Here is a 25,890-nt window from a genome sequence, read left to right on the forward strand (position 1 = left end):
TTATTAGCTTAGCTACGTCACCATATTACACATTTGCACAATCATTACGCAATGACTTCTTGTCATTAAAGAATAACTTCTTACTCAATCAGTTCAACTATAATTCTTGTTCATTGGTTCAATAAGCTGAACAGCCAATCAGAGGGATCTCTCTCAAAGACTGGCCAACACTGATTCGACATGCTCAATCGGTCAAAAAGACACCAACAGGGTCCATCTAGTGACTTTTAAACTTTTTTTAATAGAAACTTTCAAAAAAGACTGAAGCCAAGATTCGGAGTCTGTCTTGACAGTCTTTCCTTTTCCGTGTTATAACATACACTTATTAGGGTTATGATTTGTACTTTACTTACATTCTGTTGACTATAAGTAACTTTGCACCTGTATGTCTACTAACTCTCATTAGAGTGTTAGTATTAGTAGACTGGAAGGGTTAGGGTTCAAATAAGTTGACATGTAGTTGCAAAGTTACTTATAGTCAGAAGAATGTCTGTTGGAGGACCATCACAATAAAGAGTCAGCAGATATTTAAGCAGACCGTCTATTAACACTCAAATGAGAGTTATTTGACATGTAGTTGCAAAGTTACTTATAGTCAACAGAATTTTCAAAAGGAACCATCAAAATAAAGTGTTACCCAATTCAGTTTTAATTTCATTTTACTTGTGCTTCATTCAAGCTGCAGTACAGAATTTTTGCCTCTCTACCGTCATTCTGTGGTTGAAATTACATGACTGCAGAGCAGTCATATGTTCTTCGACACTGCTTTTTGTTTGAGGAAGTGCAATGTTACCAGTGATCATATCAGAGCTGATCTGTATATAGTAGCTGTCTGTGTTTCCGGACACGACATAAACATGCAAGGACAAATGACGTAAACCTGGAATTTGCCACCAAATCAGTCCCAATTGCTCAAAATTTACATCATTATTTTAGACATAGGGCCAGATTTATTAACATCTTTTTTGGTGTTAAAAAACTACTGTCAGGATTTACTAAAGACACACGGTGAAAAATTAGCACTGAAATTGAGTGGACAGGGTTATTTTTGCGGCTGACCTTATTGCATGTGCATTTGTAGGAGTTTCCCTTACAGATGCAAAATTTATGGGAGTAGAGTATTTTAAATGAATCCTTCAAGGTGATTTACCAAGGTTTGTGGTAGTCAATTTATTGGTATTTGCGCCATTATTTACCGCCCAAAAAAGCATGTCTTAAACCAGATGCTAATTTGCACTGCTTGTCTGCGCAGAACTTTCCACTCCCATCGGTGCTTTTTTGGAATTGCGCTCTCACGCTAATTTTTTATGTACTCGCTCAATTTGAATTTCGGGTCTAGTTCCTATTTGCTACCTCAATTGAAATTTAGAAACTGAAATTTGACTGACACCTGAACAACTGAAACTGGAATTTGAATTTAAAAAATGTATTCAAATGTATTGAATTTTAAAAGGTGCACAACCCTGCTGTTTATGAGGCTTTGTTACAAGAACTGTAGCACAAGCACCAATGTCATGGATTTGATTCTCAGATAAATACATGAACTGATAAAAATATAAACTTTGAATTCACTGCTAGTTGCTTTGAGTAAAATCATCTGCCAAATGTAATATTTAGCACACTTTCACAAATGTTTGTCCTGGCCAGTTTAGATTAAGTTTGCTGTTTTTTATCTCTATGATATGCAAATGAACAAAACAGGGAAAAACAACTTCAGACTCATTGTGAGGTCAGACCCTGCCATTCAGTCCTCTTCCAGTTTCCAAATCAACCTGGCGTACTGCCTTTAGCCAGGATAGGAAGTGGGTGGAAATGGACTTCCTGTCAGGATGTGGCGCGTGAGAGCGCAGCACGGAGTACAATCAGACGCTGCGTTCTCACCCAGACTACTGCACCTGTGCTTCCGCTATGCTCCACACGCAGGAGGTCCGACTGAGGCCCTCCAGACCCCTCTCAGAATTGTTTCCTCTTTTACACACAGTGCTGACTGATGTTCTCCTGACTATACTTTGATGCTTTGTGTCCAACTCAAGTTTGTTTTCACATGTCAGATAATGTCTGTATGTTCTGTCGTTTTAGATGTGTCAATAACCATGGCGGTTTCCCTGTGGTATGATCATATTATCACGGTTGTTGAAATTTAGTTTTACATAAATCAACATCCTCTGTGGATTTGTTGTGCGTTGCAGAGGTTTGGCATTACCGAGATGAAAAACAGAACTTCATTCAAAGTTTCGATGCTCAGTTGGTGCGAGAGGAGAAGAGATTGGAAGTTGAAGAGGAGCTCAGAGTTCAGGTGGGAGCAGAGCTGTCATCAGGGGGGGGAACCAGGGGCCTGTGATGAAGGGGTCCCAGTAAACACATCTTTAACTTGCCAATAATATGCGAAGTGGGGCCCTAGGCTTCATAATTTTGTCTCGGACCCTCATGAATTCAAATCCTGGTTGGGAGTAAAGAAATCATCACTCTTTCTGCACTACATTTTATGAAAGTCATAACACTCTATGAAAACAAAACACTTAGTTTGGGTTAGTTCACCCAAAAATGAAAATTCTGTCAGTAATTACTCACCCTCATGTTGTTCCAACCCCCTAAGACTTTCGTTCATCTTCGGAACACAAATTAAGATATTTTTGATTAAATCTGAGAGCTGGATCACTCCTCCCTAGGCTTCTTAAAGGATCGAAACTGGCCGGCCCAAAAGTTATGAAAGACATCGTTAAAATAGTCTGAGTGACTACAGTCGCTCAATCTTAAGTTTATCAAGCAACGAGAATACTTTTTGTGCGCAAAAAACAAACAAAAATAACGACTTTATTCAACTATTCATTTCCTTCCCTGTGGGCCTCGAATGAGTTCACGTAGTGATATTGCGCAAAGCTTCTGTGTTGCACGTCACACGTAGGCTCACTATTGGCCGACGCTGGTCATGTGTGATGCGTGTGACGTACAACACAGAAGCTTTGCGCAATATCACTACGTGAACTCACTCGAGGACCACAGGGAAGGAAATGAATAGTTGAATAAAGTCGTTATTTTTGTTTGTTTTTTCTGCCCACAAAAAGTATTCTCGACGCTTGATAAACTTAAGATTGAGCGACTGTAGTCACTCAGACTATATTAACGATGTCTTTCATAACTTTTGGGCCGGCCAGTTTCGATCCCTTAAGAAGCCTATGGAGGAGTGATCCAGCTCTCAGATTTAATCAAAAATATATTAATTTGTGTTCCGAAGATGAACGAAAGTCTTATGGGTTTGGAACAACATGAGGGCCATCACATGTTTTTTCCTCTTTCTCCATCTATGTTTTTATATTTGTCTCAGGTGGACGAGCTGATGAGGCAGGAACTGAAGAACCTTAAACTGGTGGTGGACAGAGACAAGGGAAAGAAAAAGAAAAAAGTCAAGAAAAGTAGTAAAAAGGTGAATGGCAGACATGCATACTTCTTCCTTTGAGATAAGACCTTAAGCGCATTTTAAATTCTCTGCATGAGTGACAGTGTACAGATGCTCAGTGCTCCCTGATGTTCCTGAGATTATAGATGGTGACTGGTCTGTAAAACCCAGTAATGTGTCTTTTAGTCTGGATGAATCCAGATCTTGAGATATACTCTCTGCCCTCTGTTTATGCACCTTGTGTGAGGGGCCCTGGGGTCATACAGTGATCTGCCCTCATGACCAGGAATGTGGTCTGGACAGAGAATTAGTAAAGGTGTCCTGCCCTCGTCAGCTTGTGTTTTGATAGGGCCCCTGTTCCCCACCTTCTCCACCACACACACACGCACACACACACACACACACACACACACACACACTGGTTTCCATGTTTTATGGGGATCTACTTAGATGCAATGATTTTTATACTGTACAAACTGTATATTATATCTCCCTACACTAACCCCTCAACCTACCCATCACAGAAAACTTTCTACTTTTCTTTTTAAAACACTTAATTTAGTATTATTTAGCTGTTTTCGTCATGGGGACCCAAAAAAAAATTACCAGTATGATTATCGTTGTGGGATATTTGGTCCCCATAACGTAGGGAATACCAGGTACACACACACACATGTTGAGTTTCCATGTTTTATGGGGACATTCCATTGACATAATGAATTTTACACTGTACAAACTGTAAATTATTTCCCTGAACCCTTACCCTATAACCTACCCATCACAGAAAACTAAAATCTTTTTTAATTGTCAAAAAACATCACTTAGTATGATTTATAAGCTGTTTTCCTCATGGGGACCAAAAAATGTCCCCACAAGGACAAGGATTTCGAATATTGCCATCTTTGTGGGGACATTTTGTCCCGGTAACGTAGAGTATACCTGAACCACATACACACACAAACACACACAATATATGGTAATATATGAAGAGAGGACCAAGACATATGGTAAAGTACATAATGTATGTATACGGTAGTCATAGACATGTAAATGTATAGTTAAATGTATTATCTCAAAGCATATTCTAGAACTATAGAAATCCTGTTTTGGCCACAGAGTAAAAAACAATGGGACTATTTGTTTTGCAATTGCTACTATGTTTTTCAAAATTGAAACTTTATCTCCAACTTTACTTCTCATAACTGACTTATTTCACAATATGACTTTAAATTTTGCAATTGGAGCTTTGTTTCTCACAATTGCAACTTTATATCTCACAATGTGACTTTATTACAACTCATAATGTGTCATGATTTTATTTATTTTTTTACTCTGAAACAAAAAAAAGCTGACCTGGAAGCAGTATTATCGGAGTGTTGATTCTAGACATTTATATTTGCAAAGTAAAAACATCCATTACTATGCCGGCAATATTTAGACAGAATAATATACATATAAAAAGATAGATCTGTTTGTGTATGTATGTGAATATGTGTGTGGCTCTGTTTAACTGTGACCTATAAATATATGGGAATATATAGGAGACCAATCCATCTCTATATTTCCTGCAATCAGTCACTATTGTGTCTTCTCCAAAACAAGAAGCATAGAAAAAGGCCTCATTGCATGCCTGCACAAGAGCTAGAATTCCTCAACAACATATTTGGCACCCTGCTTGAGTTGCTTTACGCTGAGAGGTTTTGACAGCTAAATCGGTCACAGACGCTGTCTGTCCGACGTGTGTAATTTATACACAAAGATGTTTTTTATCATTAATCATTCAGCAAATGCAGGCACACGGATACCCTATTCAGCTCTGCTGGCGTAAGACTGAATTCCAGCTGTTAATTCATCGAAGTAGGTTTGCACATTGAACTTTGTTGGAATTTTAAAACACATTCAGTGAATTTAGGAAGCCATGCAATTAGGGAACATCAAATTGAACATTATGCAAGAGGGAGGGTTTGTTTGTTAAATGAACATGCAACGCCCAAGCTGAGCTAATGCTAGCAGGAGTTCATCCTGTCTTATATAAAAGTTTCATGATCTTAATTTCTCTGACTAACATACTGAGACCTGCCAAAAAATGATCCAAGATTCTCCATAAAAATATTTTGGGGAATCACAGTATGTTCAGTCCCAGTTTCTGAGAAAATGAAGTAAGTGGGTTTCTATTACTCGCCGAACAAATATTTAGAACGTTTGGTAACATATCATTCGTGGAAATTCCTGGTTGCTAATCCTGCTAGTCTGGTTCATTTGTGGTTTGAAAAAGCCCTGAATTACAGCAAGTTCCAAGGTGTCTCCTCCAGTAGGCTGCATAAAAACGGCTGTACTGGGTGTACAGTCTATTATCAGGGAAACACACACGTACAGACCATCACTTGATCCCACACAGTGATTGTTTATGTCAAGTCACCAGAGGTTTTTCAGGATTTCTACATTTTGGATGCAAGCATATGCCACACACTTGTTATTTACATGTTACATTGTAGGGTCGGAAGATTTAATATACTGAAACAGACACGTAGACATGCCTTGTTGTTAAAAGGAAAATAAACTTCCTTTACAATCTGACACTAATCTAATCACACTTTAACTAATGTTAAGACTTATTTCAATCTAAAAACCAGAAAGGAAAAATATCATATCTACAACACATACTTTCCTTCCCCTGTCATTCTTGATTCAGAATTATTTTCCTATATTGTTGTCCATAACTAAAAACACATTTTCTTTGCTTTAGAAAAAAAAGAAAGGGCGGAAGACTGGAAAGAAGAAGAAGAAAGAGAAGGATCTCACAGCTGACAGGTTTGAATAAATAAACTGGTTTAAAATGCAAAGTCTATTTCTCAAGAATATTATAATGTAGTTTAATCATTGCTAAAAGAGCATGTTTGACCCCTGGCACTGTTTGCAACTGGGAGATGTTGGTCATACGTTAAACACCAGTGCACTGTGAGAGTTCTGGAATAGAGGGATTGTGCTTCTGGAAAGTGCTCAAGTGAGTGTCAGGGTTTGGAGCTCAGGGGGTGCCTGGCAAACATCCATGTGGAGCACAAGAATTCCCGGCTGGCTCTGAACGCTGTGATGTAATAGAAGTTTGCGTCAGATACACAGCATGACTGATCACTTTGCTCTCTTGTTTGCAATGCTTTCTTTTTTTCCTCTCTTCCAAACTTTCTTTTTACCTCTCTTTTTGTCTTCCCTCTAGGACCATAGAATCTCTATATGAGGAACTTGTTCTGGAAGGCTTCATAATCAGGCCAAGGAACATCAAGTTGTCCGATTACATAGGTAAAAACTAAACACCACTGAGATAAATGTCACGTCTTTTTAGTTTTTAACAATCTGTAATGTCTTCTTAACCCCATAATTTGTTTCACTTGCTTAATTCTGCATTAATGCTTAAACATTACACTCAAAAATATATTTAATTATTTTTGAAGATGTACACATTTCAGTTGTATGACAAATTTCCTTCCAATTGAATTATCTTTAAATGTTGAAAATATTTTAGGTAACACTTTAAATCAATTCAGACATTCTACTTACTATAAGTAACGTTACAACTACATGTTAGATTATTAGTAGACTGTCGGCTTAATATCTGCTAACACTTTATTCACCATAATCTAATAGTCTACTAATACTCTGAGAGTTAGTTGACATATAGTTGCAAAGTTACTTATGGTTAGTAAAATCTCTAAAGTGGACTGTCAAAATAAAGTACTGTATAACCATATTTTAAATCCCGAAAAAAAAATGTTTTTTAAATTAAAGATTATCACACTTAAAAAAAAAAAAAAAAGAACTATATTTATATTTTTAAAAGTTTATTTAACATTTTTTAAATTTTGGGGGCAATTAAACTTGTCCCTCAAATCTGATTGGTTGATTGGAATGATGTTCCAGGATCAACAAAGATGTTGATCCAGGAACATGTTGCACTTGCTGAAATCAGTCTCCTTTCTCCTGGCACAGTGTAATACCACATGAAAACAGAGACTCTTGTCCAGTTCAATGACTGTGGTCACACTTATGGGGGCTCCAAACTGCCTCTGAAATCATTTGTTTTGCTAAACATTTCAGTATTTATGTTCATACTTTTTGGACTTAGTTCAGCTTAATCACATAAAGTACATAAAGTCCAGTGTCAGCTTTGATGTGAACATTTAGTGTACATTGATTTTACCTAGAACACTGTTTTCAGTGGTTTTCATGTATTGCCATTTGTTACATCTCACAAGCACATTGAAATCAGACGGTTACACCGGTGAATCAAGTGAATCAGTTTTATGATAAATGCATTGCCCAGGGTTTCAGACTGGGCTTTACTGCTAAAGCGACTTTACCACAGACACATGCACAGTGCTTAATCACACCCATGTGAATGTGTGTGTGTGTGCGCACCACAATGGATTTTATGACTCATCAATGGTTCAACTGCACAGCATAGCAACCTAATGTTGCTCTAAAATGACACGAAATGTGAAGCCTTAAAATTTCAGTTTCTGTTTAGTTTGTTTTTCGGGAACAGGGTGTGGCGTTTAAAGTATAGAATACCACATTGACTGTGTCGGAACAACTTTGTTACTCTAACATTGTTTTTTGCGTTCCATGGAAACCGTGTAACGGTGACATGATGCGGTGCTGGCAAGCAGCCATTGATGTCTGATGTTTGTTAGCATATTTAAAGCAGTATGGCATATATTTTTCCTTGTCTCTCTAGGTGAATACAGTTACTTGGGCACAACACTGCGGCAAGCAGATATTGAGCCCATGCCATCTCTCTCTGACGTAAGACAGCTCATCGCACTTTATGGCATTCTCCCTTTGGGTGAGTGTAACCAGCTCTGACTAGTCAGACCTAGCCAACTGTGCTTCTCTTTGCTTTAGTCGTCATACATCATTCACAAACACCTGCAAATGTCTGGCATTACTCTGATGATGTCACTATAATGAAGGTATGTTCTGCTGAACTGCTGAATTTCAAATTTACGTGACCAACAGAAATAATCAAAATCATAAATCATTTTACTTCATTATGTGAAATTTATAAGAACATGTAACCTGAGAATAACCAGTATTAACAAAAATTGTCTAAATTTATGAATCCTGAAACAAAACATCAATATATAAAATAACAAAAAAAAATTCACACTTGAACCAATGAAAAAGAAGATAATTTGTTCATGTTGCAGTGGTTCATCAATAGGTGCATTCATGTTTATCAACAAACTTTTGTCCCAATACTCTGTTTGAGATATAGGAAATAGGATAAATATATTTTACAAAATTTTGAGACATGTAACTCATAGATGTTTAAAAAAAAATAGTCTCTATAACATCATAAAGCCTTAGTTAATACCCAGGTCAAAAAGTGTTTATATCTCATGTTTTAAAAAGTAAAAAAAAAAACATTACCGGTACATTTGATAGTCTTGGCTCATCTGCAAAGTTTGGTTCCTGTACAAAAAGCTATGCATTTTTTTTTCTATGTATCTCTTCTGGGTCAAAACAGAAGCTACGAACAAGTTTTTGCGAATAAAACCACCACCATTGCGCTCAAGAGCCTCTAGGAAATTTTATAGTGGCTCACATCAATTTTTCAGGAGTAGCACTATTAGATCCATGCACACATGTTTGTTTGTGTGTGTGTGTGTGTGTGTGTGTGTGTGTGTGTGTGTGTGTGTGTGTGTGTGTGTGTGTGTGTGTGTGTGTGTGTGTGTGTGTGTGTGTGTGTGTGTGTGTGTGTGTGTGTGTGTGTGTGTGTGTGTGTGTGTGTGTGTGTGTGTGTGTGTGTGTGTGTGTGTGTGTGTGTGTGTGTGTGTGTGTGTGTGTGTGTGTGTGTGTGTGTGTGTGTGTGTGTGTGTGTGTGTGTGTGTGTGTGTGTGTGTGTGTGTGTGTAGGTAATAGAATGCACCCTGTCTGCCCTTCTGAACTGTACTTGACCCTACTAAGCAGCTCATGGTCTTTTGTAACTTTCTCTGGAGCGAATGCTTCATTGCCTAGCAAGGCCCGGTGTCCCGTATCATAGTATCAACAGCAACATTCACTCTATACACTCACTTCTCATTTAATAACCCAGCCATGGGATCAGCCCAGGGATCAGGCCAGATCATACACACGCTGCCCTGGTGGGCTGTAACCTTAACAACTCTTTGCAGGGAGAGTTAGATTGTCCCTCAGTGATTCGTGGCCCTAGGCAGAAAAGGGTTACCACATAAACAGAGCTCAGTGCTAAAACAAAGACACCTCAGTCAGCAGCAGCAAAACAATCACACAAAGGAGTCAGGACGTCTATATCCCTAAAGATCTCTGTGGTATGAGAGTGTGTGATGTCTCTCCAGAGGACTGTCATCACGGCATTCCCAGAGGAGAGTAACACACTGCAAGTGCAAATCAAAACTAGATTGCTCCCAATACAGCAAACGCAGAGCAAAATAAATCAACTTTCAAAGTCAAAGACTGTGCCTCATCAAACTTAGCAGTATTTTGACACAAATTCACCTGTTACTCTGCAATATGACTAAAACTAATACAGTAAGACCAAGTGTGTTTTACATGTTAGAATGGTAATTCATTTCATTTACAAAATTGTTTCCTCACACAGCCTGTCTCATACTGATCATTTTGAATATTTTTTTGCATGGTTCATTCTGAATCAATTTTAATGGTAAACTTTCAGTGTTTGATTTTAAGGACTTTTTCATTGTCCTTGAAGCAAAACAAGTTGAGAACAAGTTGAGATTAGATTTTCTTTCATTTCTGTTATTTTCTTTCTTGAGTTCTTACCTACCCATCCCTAGAAATATAATCGCTCCCACCATTTTACAGGGCGGACTAGTGTAAATCTGATTTGAACATCAAAGCCAGCAGCTGTTAACTGGGACAGTGTGAGATTCATGAACTATGAACCATGGTTAGTACAACTACCTTCTAGGTGGTTGCAGAAAAGCACAAGTTTCTCACAGTGTTCCTCATTGTGCTTTTCTGTAAACCATTTTATACTTGATAAACATTGCAGATATTCTGAGGTCAAATGAACTTCCTCCATAACACAATGGCCCTTTTAACAGAGCTGTTGGGAGAGATTAGGAAGTTAATTCAATTTTGGATAATCAAGTTTAAACCATGGTGCTAGTGAAGTGTACACGCAGATACACATTAATTCATGCATAAACATACACAGGCTGTGCTCCAATCTGCTTGCTTACAGTGCGCAATAAAAGTATGCACTTCGCTGGTGATGGTAAAGGACATACTTTAGATTGTGTAGCACTGGGTGGGAAATTTTGGCGGCTAATAACCTATGAAACCTTTTCTATGTGACACAAGTGGGCTTCCTCAAGGGGGTGCTTACATGCTTAAAAAGCTTAACTCTCCATTGAACCACATGCAAAACTCAAAACTACTTTATTTTTTACTGGAACCATTTGTACAGTAATTTTGTTCAAATGATTAAATACAATGATTCATACCTGAGATACATTTAGAACTCATACAATTTCTATAAATATTCACAAACAACTGATCCAACCATACTATCCAGTTGAGGCCTGTTAGTGCTAATCTGGTGCTTATGGTGTGTTTACCTTGGAAGTCGGATTTTGGAGCTTTGAATGAAATCACACAAGTCGGAAAACCAAGTGTACACAAGTCGGAAAACCAAGATGGATGCGTCCAGCAAACCTTTGTTGTTTATTAAAAAGAAGCATTTTGCACAAATAATGTCCACAGATAGAGTTTGGCAAGTAATGTTTGCATTGAGACAAAGACAAACAGAAGTGCTAATAAACAGTTCTGTTTCACTTACTGTTGAGGTGCTGAGAAGCCATTTTGGATACTCAAGTCAGGGTTGTGAGCGTTCCTCTGAGTTTCCAAGTTGGAACTCTGACTTGAGGGGGCATTCCAGTTAAAACTTCCTACTGGGAATTTCTGACTTCTGAGTACAAGTGGAACACATGGTAAAATGATTCATGTGCTGTACCTTGATAGCAGTAAGTTAATTTAATTACTAATAAATAATAAATAATTATTTAGCAGCAGCTTTGGCCTTGCACCCTTGACACTTTTCAACTATAAAAAAGTAAAACATCACAAACTCATCCTTTTCCAATGTGCAAGGGATTGTGGGTAATAGCACAAAAATCATGCACACTCTGAAAAATAAAATAAAATCACACAAAAAAAAATATACCATGCTGGCACTTTTACTGATTTCAGCCTACTATGATTTCAGACACTTTAATTCTTGTATATTATTTAGGATAATATTTGAATTAGGATGTAGCCTATGCCCTACTCATACAAACACAGCTAGCACAATGTGATTTTTCTATTTATATCGCCCCCTGCTGCTTATAGTCCTTAAAGTGTAAAAGTTGGTTTATAATTGTGAAGTTATCACTGGGATGACAAAGAGAGCTGGAAATGTATGAAAAAATACCCACACATAGGAAATATTAGTCTGTTTCACTGCAGTTCTTTCTATGCTCTCAATGTCTGCCTTTTTTTTATCTAAAAATGGGTTACACATACTTCTTTTCACTCCAAGGAACACTTAGTTTCAACGAGAATTCTGACATCATTTACGCACGCACCATCATGTCATTTCAAATCCATGTGAATTTCTTACTTCCGTAGAACACAAGAGAGCTGAATACGCTTTCTATTGATGTATGATTTGTCAGGATAGGACAATATTTGGCCGAGATACAACTATTTGAAAATCTGGAATCTGAGGGTGCAAAAAAATCGAAACATTGAGAAAATCGTTTTTTAAAATTGTCCATTTGTATTTGCGATTGTGCTGCATTCACTCACAAAAACGAATCGGTTACCTAACGTAACCTCGGTTCTCTCTAGAAGAGGGAACGAGTATTGCGTAAGCTAGCTTACGCTGCGGGAAAGATTCATCTTTGCTGAGATATTGAAGCCAAAAAATTATTTCATAATTTGTATCCATAATAATAATAAATAATAATTCATTACATTTATATAGCGCTTTTCTAGGCACTCAAAGCGCTTCACATAGAAGGGGGAATCTCCTCAAACACCACCAATGTGCAGCATCCACTTGGATGATGCGACGGCAGCCATATTGCGCCAGAACGCCCACCACACACCAGCTTACTGGTGGAGAGGAGACAGAGTGATAAAGCCAATTAGTATATAGGGATGATTAGGTGGCCACGATGGACAGAGGCCACTGGGCAAATTTGGCCAGGATGCCGGGGTTACACCCCTACTCTTTCGAAAGACATCCTGGGATTTTTAATGACCACAGAGAGTCAGGACCTCGGTTTAACGTCTCATCCGAAGGACGGGACACAACACAGTTCCTCTGCGGCAGACCTAGAGCAGGCTAGCTAGCAGCTCATTGGTTCGCTCAGAGAGAACTGCTTAAGCCTATGGGAGAGCGGGGCTGAACCCGCTTCCAATGAGAGGCGCCCGCGCGCTCATTGCGTCATGGCCCGCCAGAATGGGCGTGGTCATGGTGTATATAACAGTCTCTCCCAGGCTTATATGTTGATTTATTTCAGCGTGAAGCGAAACGCTAGTAGCGCAAGCACGGCCGGGAACGCAATACTCGTTCCCTCTTCTAGAGAGAACCGAGGTTACGTTAGGTAACCGATTCGTTCTCTTACGAGAGGTTCTCTCGTATTGCGTAAGCTAGCTTACGCTGCGGGAACACCTGGTCAACGCCGTGCGCGCTATGAATCCACTCATGAATCCCAGGGTGATACCGGGGGATTTTTAACGTGGAGTGAATGTATTATGAGGCCGGCAGAGCGGGCACATGAAGTGTATACATAAGCATGTATGAGGCCGGCAGAGCGGGCACATGAAGTGTATAAGCATTTAAGGAGAGCACAAGGGGCGAACCGGTTGTGTGAGGGACTCCCAGTAATGCAGCTTCTTAGGGAGCTGGTCGTTTAGACAGCTAGTAATTTTGCCTGCAAGGCGGGAACTTCCAAGTTGTAAAATCTGACAAAAGTGGACGGGGAGGCCCATCCCGCGGCCACACAAATGTCATGAATGGAAATTCCACAGGACCATGCCCACGATGAGGCCATGCCTCTAGTGGAGTGCGCCCTGATGCCCAGAGGGCAGGGCAGGCATTTAGATGCGTAAGCAGAGGCGATAGCGTCTACTATCCATCTAGACAGTGTCTGTTTAGAGGCGGCCAGACCTTTGGTGCGCCCCCCAAACGACACGAAAAGCTGCTCAGCGCGTCTGAACGCGGCAGCGCGCGTAGTGTACAATCTCAGAGCCCGCACCGGGCAGAGGAGATTGGCGTCGCGCTCACTATCGGATGAAGGCAGAGCCGATAGGGAAATAATCTGAGCCCTGAACGGGGTACCAATCGCCTTCGGGACATAACCATGTCTAGGTTTGAGAATGACAACAGAATCATTCGGACCAAACTCGAGACACGCGGTGCTGGATGAGAGCGCGTGAAGATCCCCCACGCGTTTTACTGAGGACAGAGCCGTCAGAAAAACGGTTTTGAGCGAGAGGTATTTTAGGTCCACAGACTCGAGCGGTTCGAACGGGGGTGCTTTCATAGCTTCGAGAACTATAGAAAGATCCCAGATAGGAACCGAAGGGGGGCGCGGAGGGTTCATCCTCTTAGCTCCCCTGAGGAAGCGGATGACTAACTCGTCTTTGCCCAGGGACTGAGCGCGTCGGGGTTCAGAGAACGCCGCGACGGCTGCCACGTAAACCTTGAGAGTGGAGGGGGACCTGCCCTTGTCCAGCATCTCTTGAAGGAAAACAAGCAAAGACGGCACCTCGCATGACCGTGGGTCCAGATGTTTGTCGGTGCACCATTTTGAGAACACAGACCATTTAGACGCATAGAGCCTTCTCGTGGAAGGTGCTCTAGCCTGTATGATAGTGTTTCTTACTCCTTCTGGCAAATCAACGAATAGTCGTTGATCACCCATGCATGTAGCGCCCAGCGCCGTGGATGGGGGTGCCAGATCGTGCCGCGAGCCTGAGAGAGGAGATCTGCTCTGACTGGGATGGGCCACGGGGCTGTCTGCGACAGCTGAGTGCGCTCCGGAACCCAATTCTGACTCTCCCAATGCGGGGCTATGAGGAGCACAGAGTGGCGTGTGTCCCTGATCCTCTGAATTACCTGTGGTAGCAGAGCGATCGGAGGGAAAGCATAGAGCGGGCGGCGAGGCCATTCCTGGGCTAGCGCGTCCTCGCTCCTTGAGAAAAATATTGGGCAGTGAGCGTTCTCTTCTGACGCGAAGAGGTCCACCTCTGCTCTGCCGAATAGCCGCCACAGTATTTGGACCGTTTGTGTGTTCAGGGACCATTCTCCTGAGGAGATGAGGTTCCTGGACAGTATGTCTGGACCGTCGTTCAGATGGCCCGGCACATGCGTCGCTCTGAGCGAGAGCAGGCGGCTCTGAGACCAAACTAAAATGCGGTGTGTCAGTAGGAAGAGATTCCTGGACCTGACACCGCCCTGACGGTTGAGATAGGAGACCACAGCCATGTTGTCCGAACGGATCAGGACGTGGTGTCCCCGAATGAGCGAGAGGAAGCGCGAAAGCGCGTTCTCGACCGCAAGCATTTCCAGACAGTTTATGTGTAAAGGGCTTTCCTGTGTCGACCAATGGCCGAAGGCCGGTGAGCCCTCGCAGACTGCACCCCAACCCGTGTTGGATGCATCTGTCGAGATGACTTTTCGGCGAGAAAAGGTCCCCATCGTGACGCCCTGTCGAAACCATTCTGCTACTGTCCATGGCTGCAGCGCCGTGAGACATGTCTGCGTAACTCTGATCAGCTGGCGGCCCGTGTTCCACGCGCGGTGGGGTACACGGCTGTTTAACCAAAGCTGAAGCGGACGCATGTGCAGAAGGCCCAGCTGAAGTACAGCGGAGGCTGAGGCCATGTAACCCAGCATCCTCTGAAAAGTTTTCAGAGGTGAGCGGGTGCCCATCTGAAACGAGGCGGCCAGTCGCTGTACACTGCGCGCGCGCTGTGTAGACAGGCGAGCCGTCATCGTGACCGAGTTCAAATCTATTCCTAGAAAGGAAATCGATTGACTGGGTTGAAGGGAGCTCTTTGTCCAGTTGACAGAGAGGCCCAGCGTTTTCAGATGGTCGAGGAGAACTGCGCGGTGCGACAGAAGCTCCGTCTGTGATTGGGCCAAAATCAGCCAGTCGTCCAGATAATTCAATATGCGCAGCCCCTGGCTCCGCAGGGGGGCGAGCGCCGTATCCATGCACTTCGTAAATGTGCGGGGCGCCAGAGATAAGCCGAACGGGAGAACGGCGTATTGATAAACATGACCCTCGAAGGCGAAACGTAAGAATGGCCTGTGACGGGGATTTATCTGGATCTGAAAATAGGCGTCTTTCAGGTCTAGAGAGATGAACCAGTCCCCCTGGCGCACCTGCGCGAGGAGTTTCCTGGTAGTGAGCATCTTGAACGGTCTCTTCATGAGCACTTTGTTCAAAGACCTGAGATCTAAAATCGGTCTGAGGCCGCCGTCTTTCTTGGGAACCAGAAAATAACGGCCGTAAAAACCCCGACTCGGTCATAGATGGTGGGACTCTCTCTATGGCGCCCTTTTGCAACAGCGTCGCAATTTCTGAGCGGAGCGCGCCGGCGGCCAGCGGGTTGACAGTAGATTCGAGCCGCGCGCGCGCACGAGGCGGGCGGCGGCGAAACTGTAGCAGATAGCCGTTCTTTATAATGCTTAGAACCCACGGGGAAATGCCTGGAATGGCTTCCCACGCTTTGGAGCATGCGGCTAGTGGCCGAATGGCTATATCGCCCTGATTGCTGCACATAGCGGGCTGGACACAGTGTGTGGGCGCGCTTTGAATGTGTGTGGCAACGGGATTTGCACTCAGAGAGGAGTCTATGGGCCGTGAAACAGAGCGAGCAGAGAGGGGACACGAGCTCGTGGGCGTGTTTATGTTCTCTGATATTAGAGCGGGCTGTGCCCGTTTCATGTGATGGGGCTCTGATAGAGACACGGGATATGTTATGCTTGTGTGTATGGGTGAGCACAGGATTGTGGGCACATTTTCTACACAACTGGCAAATTTTCTCTTTTTGAAATTTCTCTGGGTAGCCGTAAAAACGGCTTTTTGTCGCTCGCAAGCGGGCTGGGACACCGGCTTGTTTGTGGCGGTCAACACTACAGCAGTCGGCGAAATAACGGGGACTGGCAGAGGGCGAAGCTTTGACGGCGGTCCGGCCGCAGCGGGAGAGCACCTTCGTTTTCTTAACTTTGCTAGGCAGACTTCTGATGATCAGGCTTCAGCGTGATCTTAGGTCGCGGGCCTCGTGGGGGCGGCGGTCTGCGGCGGCTGTCAGAGCGAGAGCGAGGGCGGCCGCCCTGTCTGCGCTGGGCTGTTTGAGTCTGCGGAGGGGGGCGCTGTGGTGGAGCTCTGGCAGGAGGCTCGCGAGAGCGGCCCGCGGAAGAGCTAGCGCGGCGGGGCAGAAACAAATTCATCGCCTGAGTAGCTTTCTGGACCTCAGAAAAGCGATCGACGATTCCCGTGACAGCAGATCCAAAAAGGCCCGTCGGGGAGAGGGGCGCGTTAAGAAACGCGGCGCGCTCAGAATCTCCCATGTCGGCGAGTGTGAGCCATAAGTGTCTCTCGGCAACACAAAGGCTGGCCATGCATCTCCCCAGAGCTTGTGCGGCGGCTTTAGTGGCGCGAAGGGCGAGGTCCGTAGCACTTCTCAGATCCGTGTCAGATCCTGAACTTCACGCAGGAATGGAGTGGCCCGGTTGCACGCGGGGGTCGAGCGCCGATGAAAAAAGCTGCCGTCCATCCGGTTCGGGGCCTGCTCGGGTGGAGGAGACCACTCGAGACCGAGGCGTTCGACGGCCTGTGAGAGGAGGCGCATTAGTTCCTCCTCTATCCCGGCGTGGATCCCCGCCGATTCTCTCGTGGATCCGAGAGATGACCATTCTTCACTGTCTGATGCGAGCAGTGAACAGGAGTCCTTCTCCTCCGCGGCGTCATCGGAAGCGACAGAGCGGCCACTCGGCGGCAACTGTATGTCCGGCAGGGGCGGGGAGGGAGAGCGGGAAGCGGGAGGCGGCGGCGGCGGCCCGCATTGTTCCGCTGGGGGCTCCGGCGGCCTCTGGGAGCGGCGTTTCTTCTTACGCGGCGAAGAAGAAGGCGGCGCGGGAGCGGATTTTGCTGCCAGAAGTCGTGCCCGCAGGGACGAAAACGGCAGGCTCTCACAGAAGTCGCATCCTCCATCCGCGAGGGCGAGTTCTGCGTGCTCGAGTCCCAGGCAGAGAGCGCAGATGACATGGCGGTCTCCGTCCTCGAGACGAGCGCGGCAAGAGCCGCAGGAAAAACGAGACATCTTTAAAAAGACGCTCGGCTCTTTTAGATATAATGGAGAAAAGAGAAAGGATACAGTCGTCGGATGGCGCTAGCTTGCAGGGCGGCTGAAGGTGGCGAAGACGGCCGGCTTCTTCAGGGTCCGGGAGCTCGCTAGAGAGATGCCTTCTCGACGGCGACGGCTTTTCTCAGGACAGCAGAAGCGTGCAGCTTGCTGAAGATGAAATGAATCAACATATAAGCCTGGGAGAGACTGTTATATACACCATGACCACGCCCATTCTGGCGGGCCATGACGCAATGAGCGCGCGGGCGCCTCTCATTGGAAGCGGGTTCAGCCCCGCTCTCCCATAGGCTTAAGCAGTTCTCTCTGAGCGAACCAATGAGCTGCTAGCTAGCCTGCTCTAGGTCTGCCGCAGAGGAACTGCGTTGTGTATGGATACAAATTATGAAATAATTTTTTGGCTTCAATATCTCAGCAAAGATGAATCTTTCCCGCAGCGTAAGCTAGCTTACGCAATACGAGAGAACCTCTCGTAAGAGAATAAATGTTTTATATATTTACGGTAGGAAATTTACAAAATATCTTCGTGGAACATGATCTTTACTTAATATCCTAATGATTTTTGGCATAAAAGAAAAATCGATCATTTTGACCCATTGGCTATTGCCACAAATATACCCGTGCTACTTGTGACTGGTTTTGTGATCCAGGCAGGGTCACAACTGTCCTGCTCTATGTTATTACAATAAATAGGGATCAACGGTGCGTTCAAAATCACATACTGTCTGTGTAGGTATACTGCGTTTGAATTACTTTGCGAACATTAAAGTATGTTCTAGTATGAATGAAGTTCAGACGTAGGCTACTACATCCGCTATGTTGTTACTGTCACGTGACCTACCAGCGTTACCACTTCCATTCACAAATCCTCTCCTCTGGCCTCATGGGATAGTAAGTTGTCCATCGAATGCGCACCAGAATCTCGGTCGGAAGTTGTAGGATATCCAGGTACTTTTCGCCTACTATTTTTCGAGTAGGTATAGCTATTATGTATTCAGACATACTTTTTTTCGCATACTATATAGTAGGGAAGTATTTAATTTCAGATGCAGCGTAAGACTTTCAAGCTTCAAAAGGGATACTTAAGCACCATGAAAGTATGTTAATATCCCATACAACTGTGCTGTAAGCATTTATAATATTATTAATATTCATATTATTTACTTAATAATATTTACTTTAATATTTACAATATGTTTTGTGATGAACAAAGATAAATTTAAGTTATTCATTACCCCTCCAATGAGCTTTTTTTTTTTCTTGTCAGTGATTTGAACTTGAGAACTTGTTCATTCTGATTTGTGAATGAATCATTTAGAGCAGTTTTTTAAACTAAATCAACTTATTCACTGAAAATAGCCAACTTAAAAGAATGAATCAGACATTGCTACTTTCATGAATTCTCATGAACGCAGCGAGGAGAGATGTGTGGATGCCAAGATTTTCAGTGAATAATGACTTAGATATAAAGATATCGAATAAGAACCACAAGTATACTTTTATAGCACTTTTGGGACTCATTGAGAACAGAGACGTGATATTGTGCTGCACCTGTTATGTGTAAGCCTCCCTTCTGGGCAGACATGTTTGTTTGTCTGAACGTGTGTGTGTGGCCGGACGTTTGTGTGCGCACTGGTAGACGTATATTTGTGTATGCTTCTGTTTGTGTGTCTGTGTGGTCTCACATTCATGCCAGCTCACTGCATCCTGAGCTCTGTCCAGTTGGATCCCTTACAGCATCCATGAGAGGAATCTCACACCACCTGTGATTTAGCCCCAGAGAGCCATTAAACTATTGTTCTTCTGTTACTGAGCACCGGCAGCCAGAGCCATCAACCTTTTCTGACATCTGACTTCCTAATCAAATGAGTATAGAGTTTGCAGGGAGTTCCTCCCTGTCTTTAGATATAGATGAATGATTGGGTGGGGTGCAATCGAGTTTAAACAGCTGGAGTCAAAGGGGATTTTCCTTCTTTGTTAGACCAATGTTATATTATAACAAATTATCTGACAATTATCTTGAGATGACTTAAACAGTTACTCTTATTCAACCGATGTTTACAGATGGTTATCTTATATACTGCATAGTCAGGAAAATGAATTTATGATAAATGAGGACGACAGAGCAAAGACAAAAGTGTAGGAGGTCAAGGTTGATAAGAACAGGGATAGAACACACAAGATATTAGGGCTGCACAATAAATCGAATTTGTAGTCGTGATTACAATTACGGATGCCACAATTATGTAATCGTTCAAAGGCGCAATTACAAAAAAAGTCCACTTACATTATTCTGTGTGCTTAATGTGTTTTTTTTTCTTTCTACAGCTTATCTTAAGGTTTTTTTTTCTTGTGATAATCGTAATTAATAATCGCAATTACAATTCAAGGGAATAATCGACAATTATGATTGTTGTCATAATCATGCAGCCCTACCCTATATACTCCAGTGTGTGGCAAGCTGTTTTGAACTCCCGAAACGAACGTTAAACAAACTTTGTTTTGGCCTGATTTTGTTCGAAATTATATCACACCTGTTCTTTCTTTGATTTTGCTTGAAGTATATCGTCTGAGAAGGAAATCTCACTGCTCCCTCTTCTGGTCTCCATAGGCTCTCAGTGCGTCCATGAGAGAGGGCCCCTGATCCGGGCTGTGCTGCTTACGGGGCCGGCAGGGGTTGGGAAGAAGATGTTGGTGCATGCCCTATGCAACGAAACTGGTGCAAACTTATTCGACCTCTCCCCTTCAACACTAGCTGGCAAATATCCAGGCAAAAGCGGACTGCAATTCCTCCTGCACATGGTCTTCAAGGTGAGGGGAAACCATCTGAGGCCTCTCTGAAAATACCTTCTGGGAATATAGAAAGCCAAGATTCTAAGATATTGAAATGTTGAAATTCCATGAGCTTCATTTAGCTCCACATTTCATAAAAACTGATAGGATAGACATACCTGATTGATTGCTATGCATACTTTAGCTTGCGTCAAGACTTATCGTCAGGATCATCAATTCATGTTCTAACATAGAGTGAAACATGAGGCTTTGCGTGATGTTTTTTCTGTTTATGAGAAATATTCTGGCATGACTTCCAAACATAAACACTAATGCAAATGGAAAAACTTTCCTCCCTGTCTCAATGTGGCAACAAAATACTTCTAGAAAGACGTTGTTTACTTGCTGTTTAACATTTCAAGAAGTGTTTAGTACTGTACATAAATAAACTCGCGTGTTTAACCTAGGAGGCCAAATTGTATCCCCATATCACCTCTTCCCTTTTTTTAATGACGCTTTAGTAATAAATCACAAAGAATGGAAAGGTCAAATCAATAAAGGGCTATGAAATTTGGGCTGTTGCCCACCAGTATAGTTTTTTTGTGGCCATATTTGTGTCCTTTAAGAGAGGGGAATACCAGGCTTGGAAGTTTTACTTGAAGAACTGTTCCTGAGAGCATCTGGCACCACAGATAAACAAGGCAGGATGAGGCAGGGGGATTCTGAGATTCTGTGCTCAGCATTGTGTTGGATGGTGGTCTTTCAGCACCTCTCCTAATGCATGCTGGGAATAAAACCAGGTGCCAGCATGATTTCCTGCTCACTAAGCCGTTTTGAGATGAATCACTCCTCCACTTTCCTGTCCACTGCAACGCTCTCTGTTACAAACATTGGAGAAAGGTTTTATTTACATATATTTAGGGAAGTTAGTTTGTTACTGTTCCCTCTAATCTGTACAACTGCATACTTCTGATGTTGCTCCCGTGGAAGCCAAAACAAATCCGACTGAAACAAATCCGCAAATCCAGGTGGTTAACTCAAATATGTGGGAAAAGAGCTAGTGTTTTCTTGAATTACAGCTATATATCCAACGATTTTCATTATGGAACTGAATCTGAGAAATCCTGTGTGGAAATATGCAGTGCTGATTAATTCGCTATGGACCGCATCATAAAACAGAAGCCGACAGAGATTTCAAGTTCTTAGCGGTTAATAAAGGGAGTTCAAATTTACTGTTTCCAAACTAACAGAAGCCCATGCTTGACTTTTCTTAGGAAACCAAGACTGAGACAAAAGCATTCTACTATACTACAATCTTACTAGAGTGTATACAATGCATAGTATGCAGATTTTATGCATGCAGCATAACAGAATGACCTTATAGGCCAGTGGTTCTCAACCGTTTTGATGCCAAAGACCCCCAAATATGATGATCCCCTCGTGAGGGATTCCCCCTTTTAAAATATGAAGGCAGCTAGATATGTGTAAATATTTGCCAAATATATACTGTGTGAAATAAAATAAAAAATAAAAAATTCGCTAAAATATTATCTAGAAAATATTGACTTGCATCTTCTTTTAGATGTATAAACCGAAAAAGAAACTTTTCACTTTCAATTCATTTTCATTTCATTTAGTTGTATAGCATTTTTTTTTTTATATGTATCTCTCCAGACCAATTTTACACATTTTTTCAGCAACAGTCCTAGAAAAAGAGAATACATAATAATAAAAACACAATATTTCAATATTTATGTCTCAAATTTTCCACAGACCCCATAGAACACTCTCAATTGTTATATTCATCCAGATAGGCTAAATATTTGCAATATATATTTTGTTTTTTGATTTTAGCTACTGTGTAAAATGTAGCACAATCAAGGTATATATATATATATATATATATATATGTTTTATGTATAAGTAGTATTTTATAGAATTTCTGTATAAACAAAATTGTGGTACATACCATGGGGTGTTTGTGCTTAAATGGGCAAATGGTCTGCATGTTTTTGATCAGAAACAAATTTGCAGGAACATAGTTTGTGGGAGTCTGTGGAGTTTACAGAAATTACTGTTAAACATTAGTGAACTGAAGGCATTGTTTTCAGTCAATTAATATTAAAGCATGCACTCACTTTACTAATGTGCTACCATTAGTTTTAAGGGCAGTGTTGATTATGGTCAGTGTTGTTTCTGCTCTGGCCGATAAGTGATTGTTTGTGTGAGCTGCTGATTGTTTGGGTTGTTGTACCGTTTGGCTTGCGTTGGAGGAACATTGTCGTGTTTTGGCAGGTGGCTCGCCAGCTGCAGCCCTCAGTGATTTGGATCGGCGACGCTGAGAAAACATTCTACAAGAAAGTTCCAAAGCTGGAGAAAGAGGTTTGTCGCATGTCACACTTACACTCACAGTCATTAGAACACTTACTAAATAAACACAATTTTGAAACATACATACAAGTCTAATACCAGACCATAAACTGTGATATTGTTCTTCATTTGTTTAGCTCTTCATTCACAAAATCCAATGCATATAAAGTAAAAACCTCTTTTTTAAAGCCATTGTCAATGTGAGGTGGTGGACTCTGCTGTCCTCTTGTGGTTAAAGATGTAGAGTGCTAACATTAAAAGAGTGCTGCTGCAGTGCTGAAAGTTTATGATTCTTGAATGTTTTGTTCCATTGCGCTTCCAACAACTCTTTCAGCGTCAATTTAAAAAAAAAAAATCCTGAAAGTTCGAGTTAGAATAGTTTGCAGGAACGTGATTATAAACCCAACGAGGCTGTGAAAGGGGACTTGTGAGTCGATGAGTTTACCTGTTCGAATGATGACGTTTAATGTCCCGACAACCTCTGTAGTCCCATTTAGCCACTTGTTGTTAACAACCGCCGGTTCACATATCATTGGGTATTATTGATGACATAGAATAAAACATGGAAATAAGCTTGTGTTAACCAGACCATATTTCAAGTATTTAACAAAAAGAAAACATTGACAAGAATTGGGACGATGGAACCTCAAGTGCTAAAATTGTCTACAAAAATGCATCATCCCTGCAGGACTCTTGTTTTCTTCAGTTCAGCTGTTTCTTAATTCTGTTCATTTCTAGATGGAACCCAAAAGACTAAAGAAAAACCTGCCGAAGGTCCTAAAATCTATTAAACCAGAGGACCGTGTGTTAGTGGTGGGAACGACACGCAGACCTTTTGATGCAGACATCAAACCTCTCTGTAAAGTTTACAAGAAGATCATTTTGATCCCTAGACCAGATTATGCTTCGAGATTTAGTAAGTAATCATCTATGTTTGTGTTTAAAGTTTCATACTGAGATCGATTTCACATATTAAGTTATTAACACATGTATCATTCTTTATAATTACAGTTTGCATTTCTATACATCATGTTTTTTTTGTTTTTTTTTGTTTTTTTTAGATCTAGATTATTGTGTATATTAATTTATCTTTTATGTTTAGCTCTGTGGAAGGAGCTGCTCCAAGCAGGTGGTGCTCAGTTGGGCCCTAAGCTGGACCTGAGCTCTCTAGCTAAAGTTACAGATGGTTACACTCAGGGTCACATTCTTCAGGCGATCCAAACTGTCCTGAACTCTTACCGCCTCAACCAGCAGACCAAAAGACCCCTCACTGCTGTGGAGTTCATCCCACCTCTTGCAAGGCTAGACCCGGTCTACAAAGAAGAGGAGGAGGCCTTTAAGGTCAGTTTTTTTTTTTTGATGCTTTCTGGAGGGACGCATGTGTTGAACCCAGCTATACGTATGCATACTGACTGTAGATTATGTTTGTATTTTCTGCGTTGATAGACTTGGTACAGCCGGACACCTCTGGGCAAAAAAAGGGCACGAGCGGCCAGGGCCAGTGAGGAGGAGGCAGATCTCAAGAAAGGGAAAACAAAAGGAGGAAAATTACAAACAAAAGGGAAGGAGGGGAAGAATAAGAAGAGAAAGAAAAAGAAGTGAAAAAAATGGACACTCCAATCAGACCCTTAAAAAAAATACAGTTGCAGTTCATCTTCTGGCCAGCAGAGAGCATCAGCACATCTCCCAATGAAAAGTCTACTTCAGTGTTTAATCCTTTCCTTTGTTTCTCAACTAGTACTTTTTATGGTATTTTTACTAATTAATTCTACTCATTCCACAACCAGTTTGGATTATGTTGGTTTTCATCTGTGTGCTTTATCATGTGTATTTTTGGCTAATTATGATATTTCTTACTTGAATTAGGTATTCCCATTGGGGAAAAAATAGTTTCTGCGATGATATAGTCAGACTAGCAGACCCTTTACTGAGAACATAAAACATTATACCTCTAACAACTGAAGCTTCTCACAATTGATACAAGAGCTTGGACACTGTTCCAAACTGTTTAGATTGGATTGCCTTCAACTTTATCACTGTGCAGAGAGGAAGTACAAAGATGGGTGTGTTGTTTAATATGTATGTTGCTTTACTTTATAATTTGATCTATTAAAATGTGATTGTTGAACCTGACTTGAAGCCAGACAGCCATTAAAGGACAAAACATGAACCTGAAATTGTCTCTCTTGTCAATGTCCTGAAATGATGTGCATTCAGACTCGGATACAATAGCCCATTAACATGCTTGCAAATAAAATACACTTAAAAATGTATAAATGTAATTGCATTGGATAACAATATATGGTATAGAAACCGGGTGCAATTATTTTAGAGAAAAACAGTACGAGCACACTTTTCATGCAAAAAAGGGAAAATAAATGTGTTAGGTTTTCATTTATAAAATAATAGATATCCAGTTTAAAATTAAGACAAAATACCTTTGAACATTCAAATTAAGGTGAAAAAGGATTTGGGCATTTTGTGGTTGTGGTTGTGGCAAACTCCATAGTTATCAAATGACCTTGTGTGCAGTTAGTTCAAAATAATTGTGAAAATGGTTAGTCACCATTAAAAAAAATTTGACATTGCAGTATTATAAACGATTTAACCGTGCACATCTTTGTTTTGTTTTTTTTCATGTGCCCTCGTCGTAATATTTAAACAAAATAACTTGCACTCTCTTCAGAGACATCTCATCTCTTCTATGATGATGTGTCAGGACAACCTGTCACTCACATGAGATCATAGCAATAGCAAATCACAACCATCCAATCAATTCCCGGTGGACAAAATCAAGTCCCCCACTTCAAAAAGCAGTACGAAAAGCAGCTTCATTCACAAAACGTTGCCACAGTTACGTTTTTCTAATGAGCTTGGGCTGAAAGAAAGTCATACAGGTTTGGAATGACATGTCAGTGAGTAAATGATGACTGATTTCTCGCTCT

At 41.8% G+C, this 25,890-nt stretch overlaps 1 protein-coding gene across 2 annotated transcripts in view; it reads left to right on the forward strand.

Moving 5' to 3' along the window:
• iqca1 (IQ motif containing with AAA domain 1) overlaps positions 1–24,696 on the forward strand; it is a 51,716-nt gene extending 27,020 nt beyond the window's left edge. For both annotated transcript variants that reach the window (XM_056233562.1, XM_056233563.1), the window contains exons 10-19: positions 2,190–2,296; positions 3,326–3,424; positions 6,144–6,208; positions 6,612–6,694; positions 8,130–8,237; positions 20,415–20,614; positions 22,871–22,957; positions 23,684–23,861; positions 24,048–24,286; positions 24,392–24,696. In XM_056233562.1, the coding sequence (XP_056089537.1) occupies positions 2,190–2,296; positions 3,326–3,424; positions 6,144–6,208; positions 6,612–6,694; positions 8,130–8,237; positions 20,415–20,614; positions 22,871–22,957; positions 23,684–23,861; positions 24,048–24,286; positions 24,392–24,547 (1,322 nt within the window). In that variant the 3' untranslated portion in view covers positions 24,548–24,696. The remainder of the gene's footprint in view (positions 1–2,189; positions 2,297–3,325; positions 3,425–6,143; positions 6,209–6,611; positions 6,695–8,129; positions 8,238–20,414; positions 20,615–22,870; positions 22,958–23,683; positions 23,862–24,047; positions 24,287–24,391) is intronic.
• The last annotated feature ends 1,194 nt before the right edge of the window (positions 24,697–25,890 follow it).

The sequence above is a fragment of the Rhinichthys klamathensis genome, unplaced genomic scaffold (assembly GCF_029890125.1).
Source record: "Rhinichthys klamathensis goyatoka isolate OS25496 unplaced genomic scaffold, OSU_Roscu_1.1 h1tg000372l_1, whole genome shotgun sequence".
Lineage (NCBI taxonomy): Eukaryota > Metazoa > Chordata > Actinopteri > Cypriniformes > Leuciscidae > Rhinichthys > Rhinichthys klamathensis.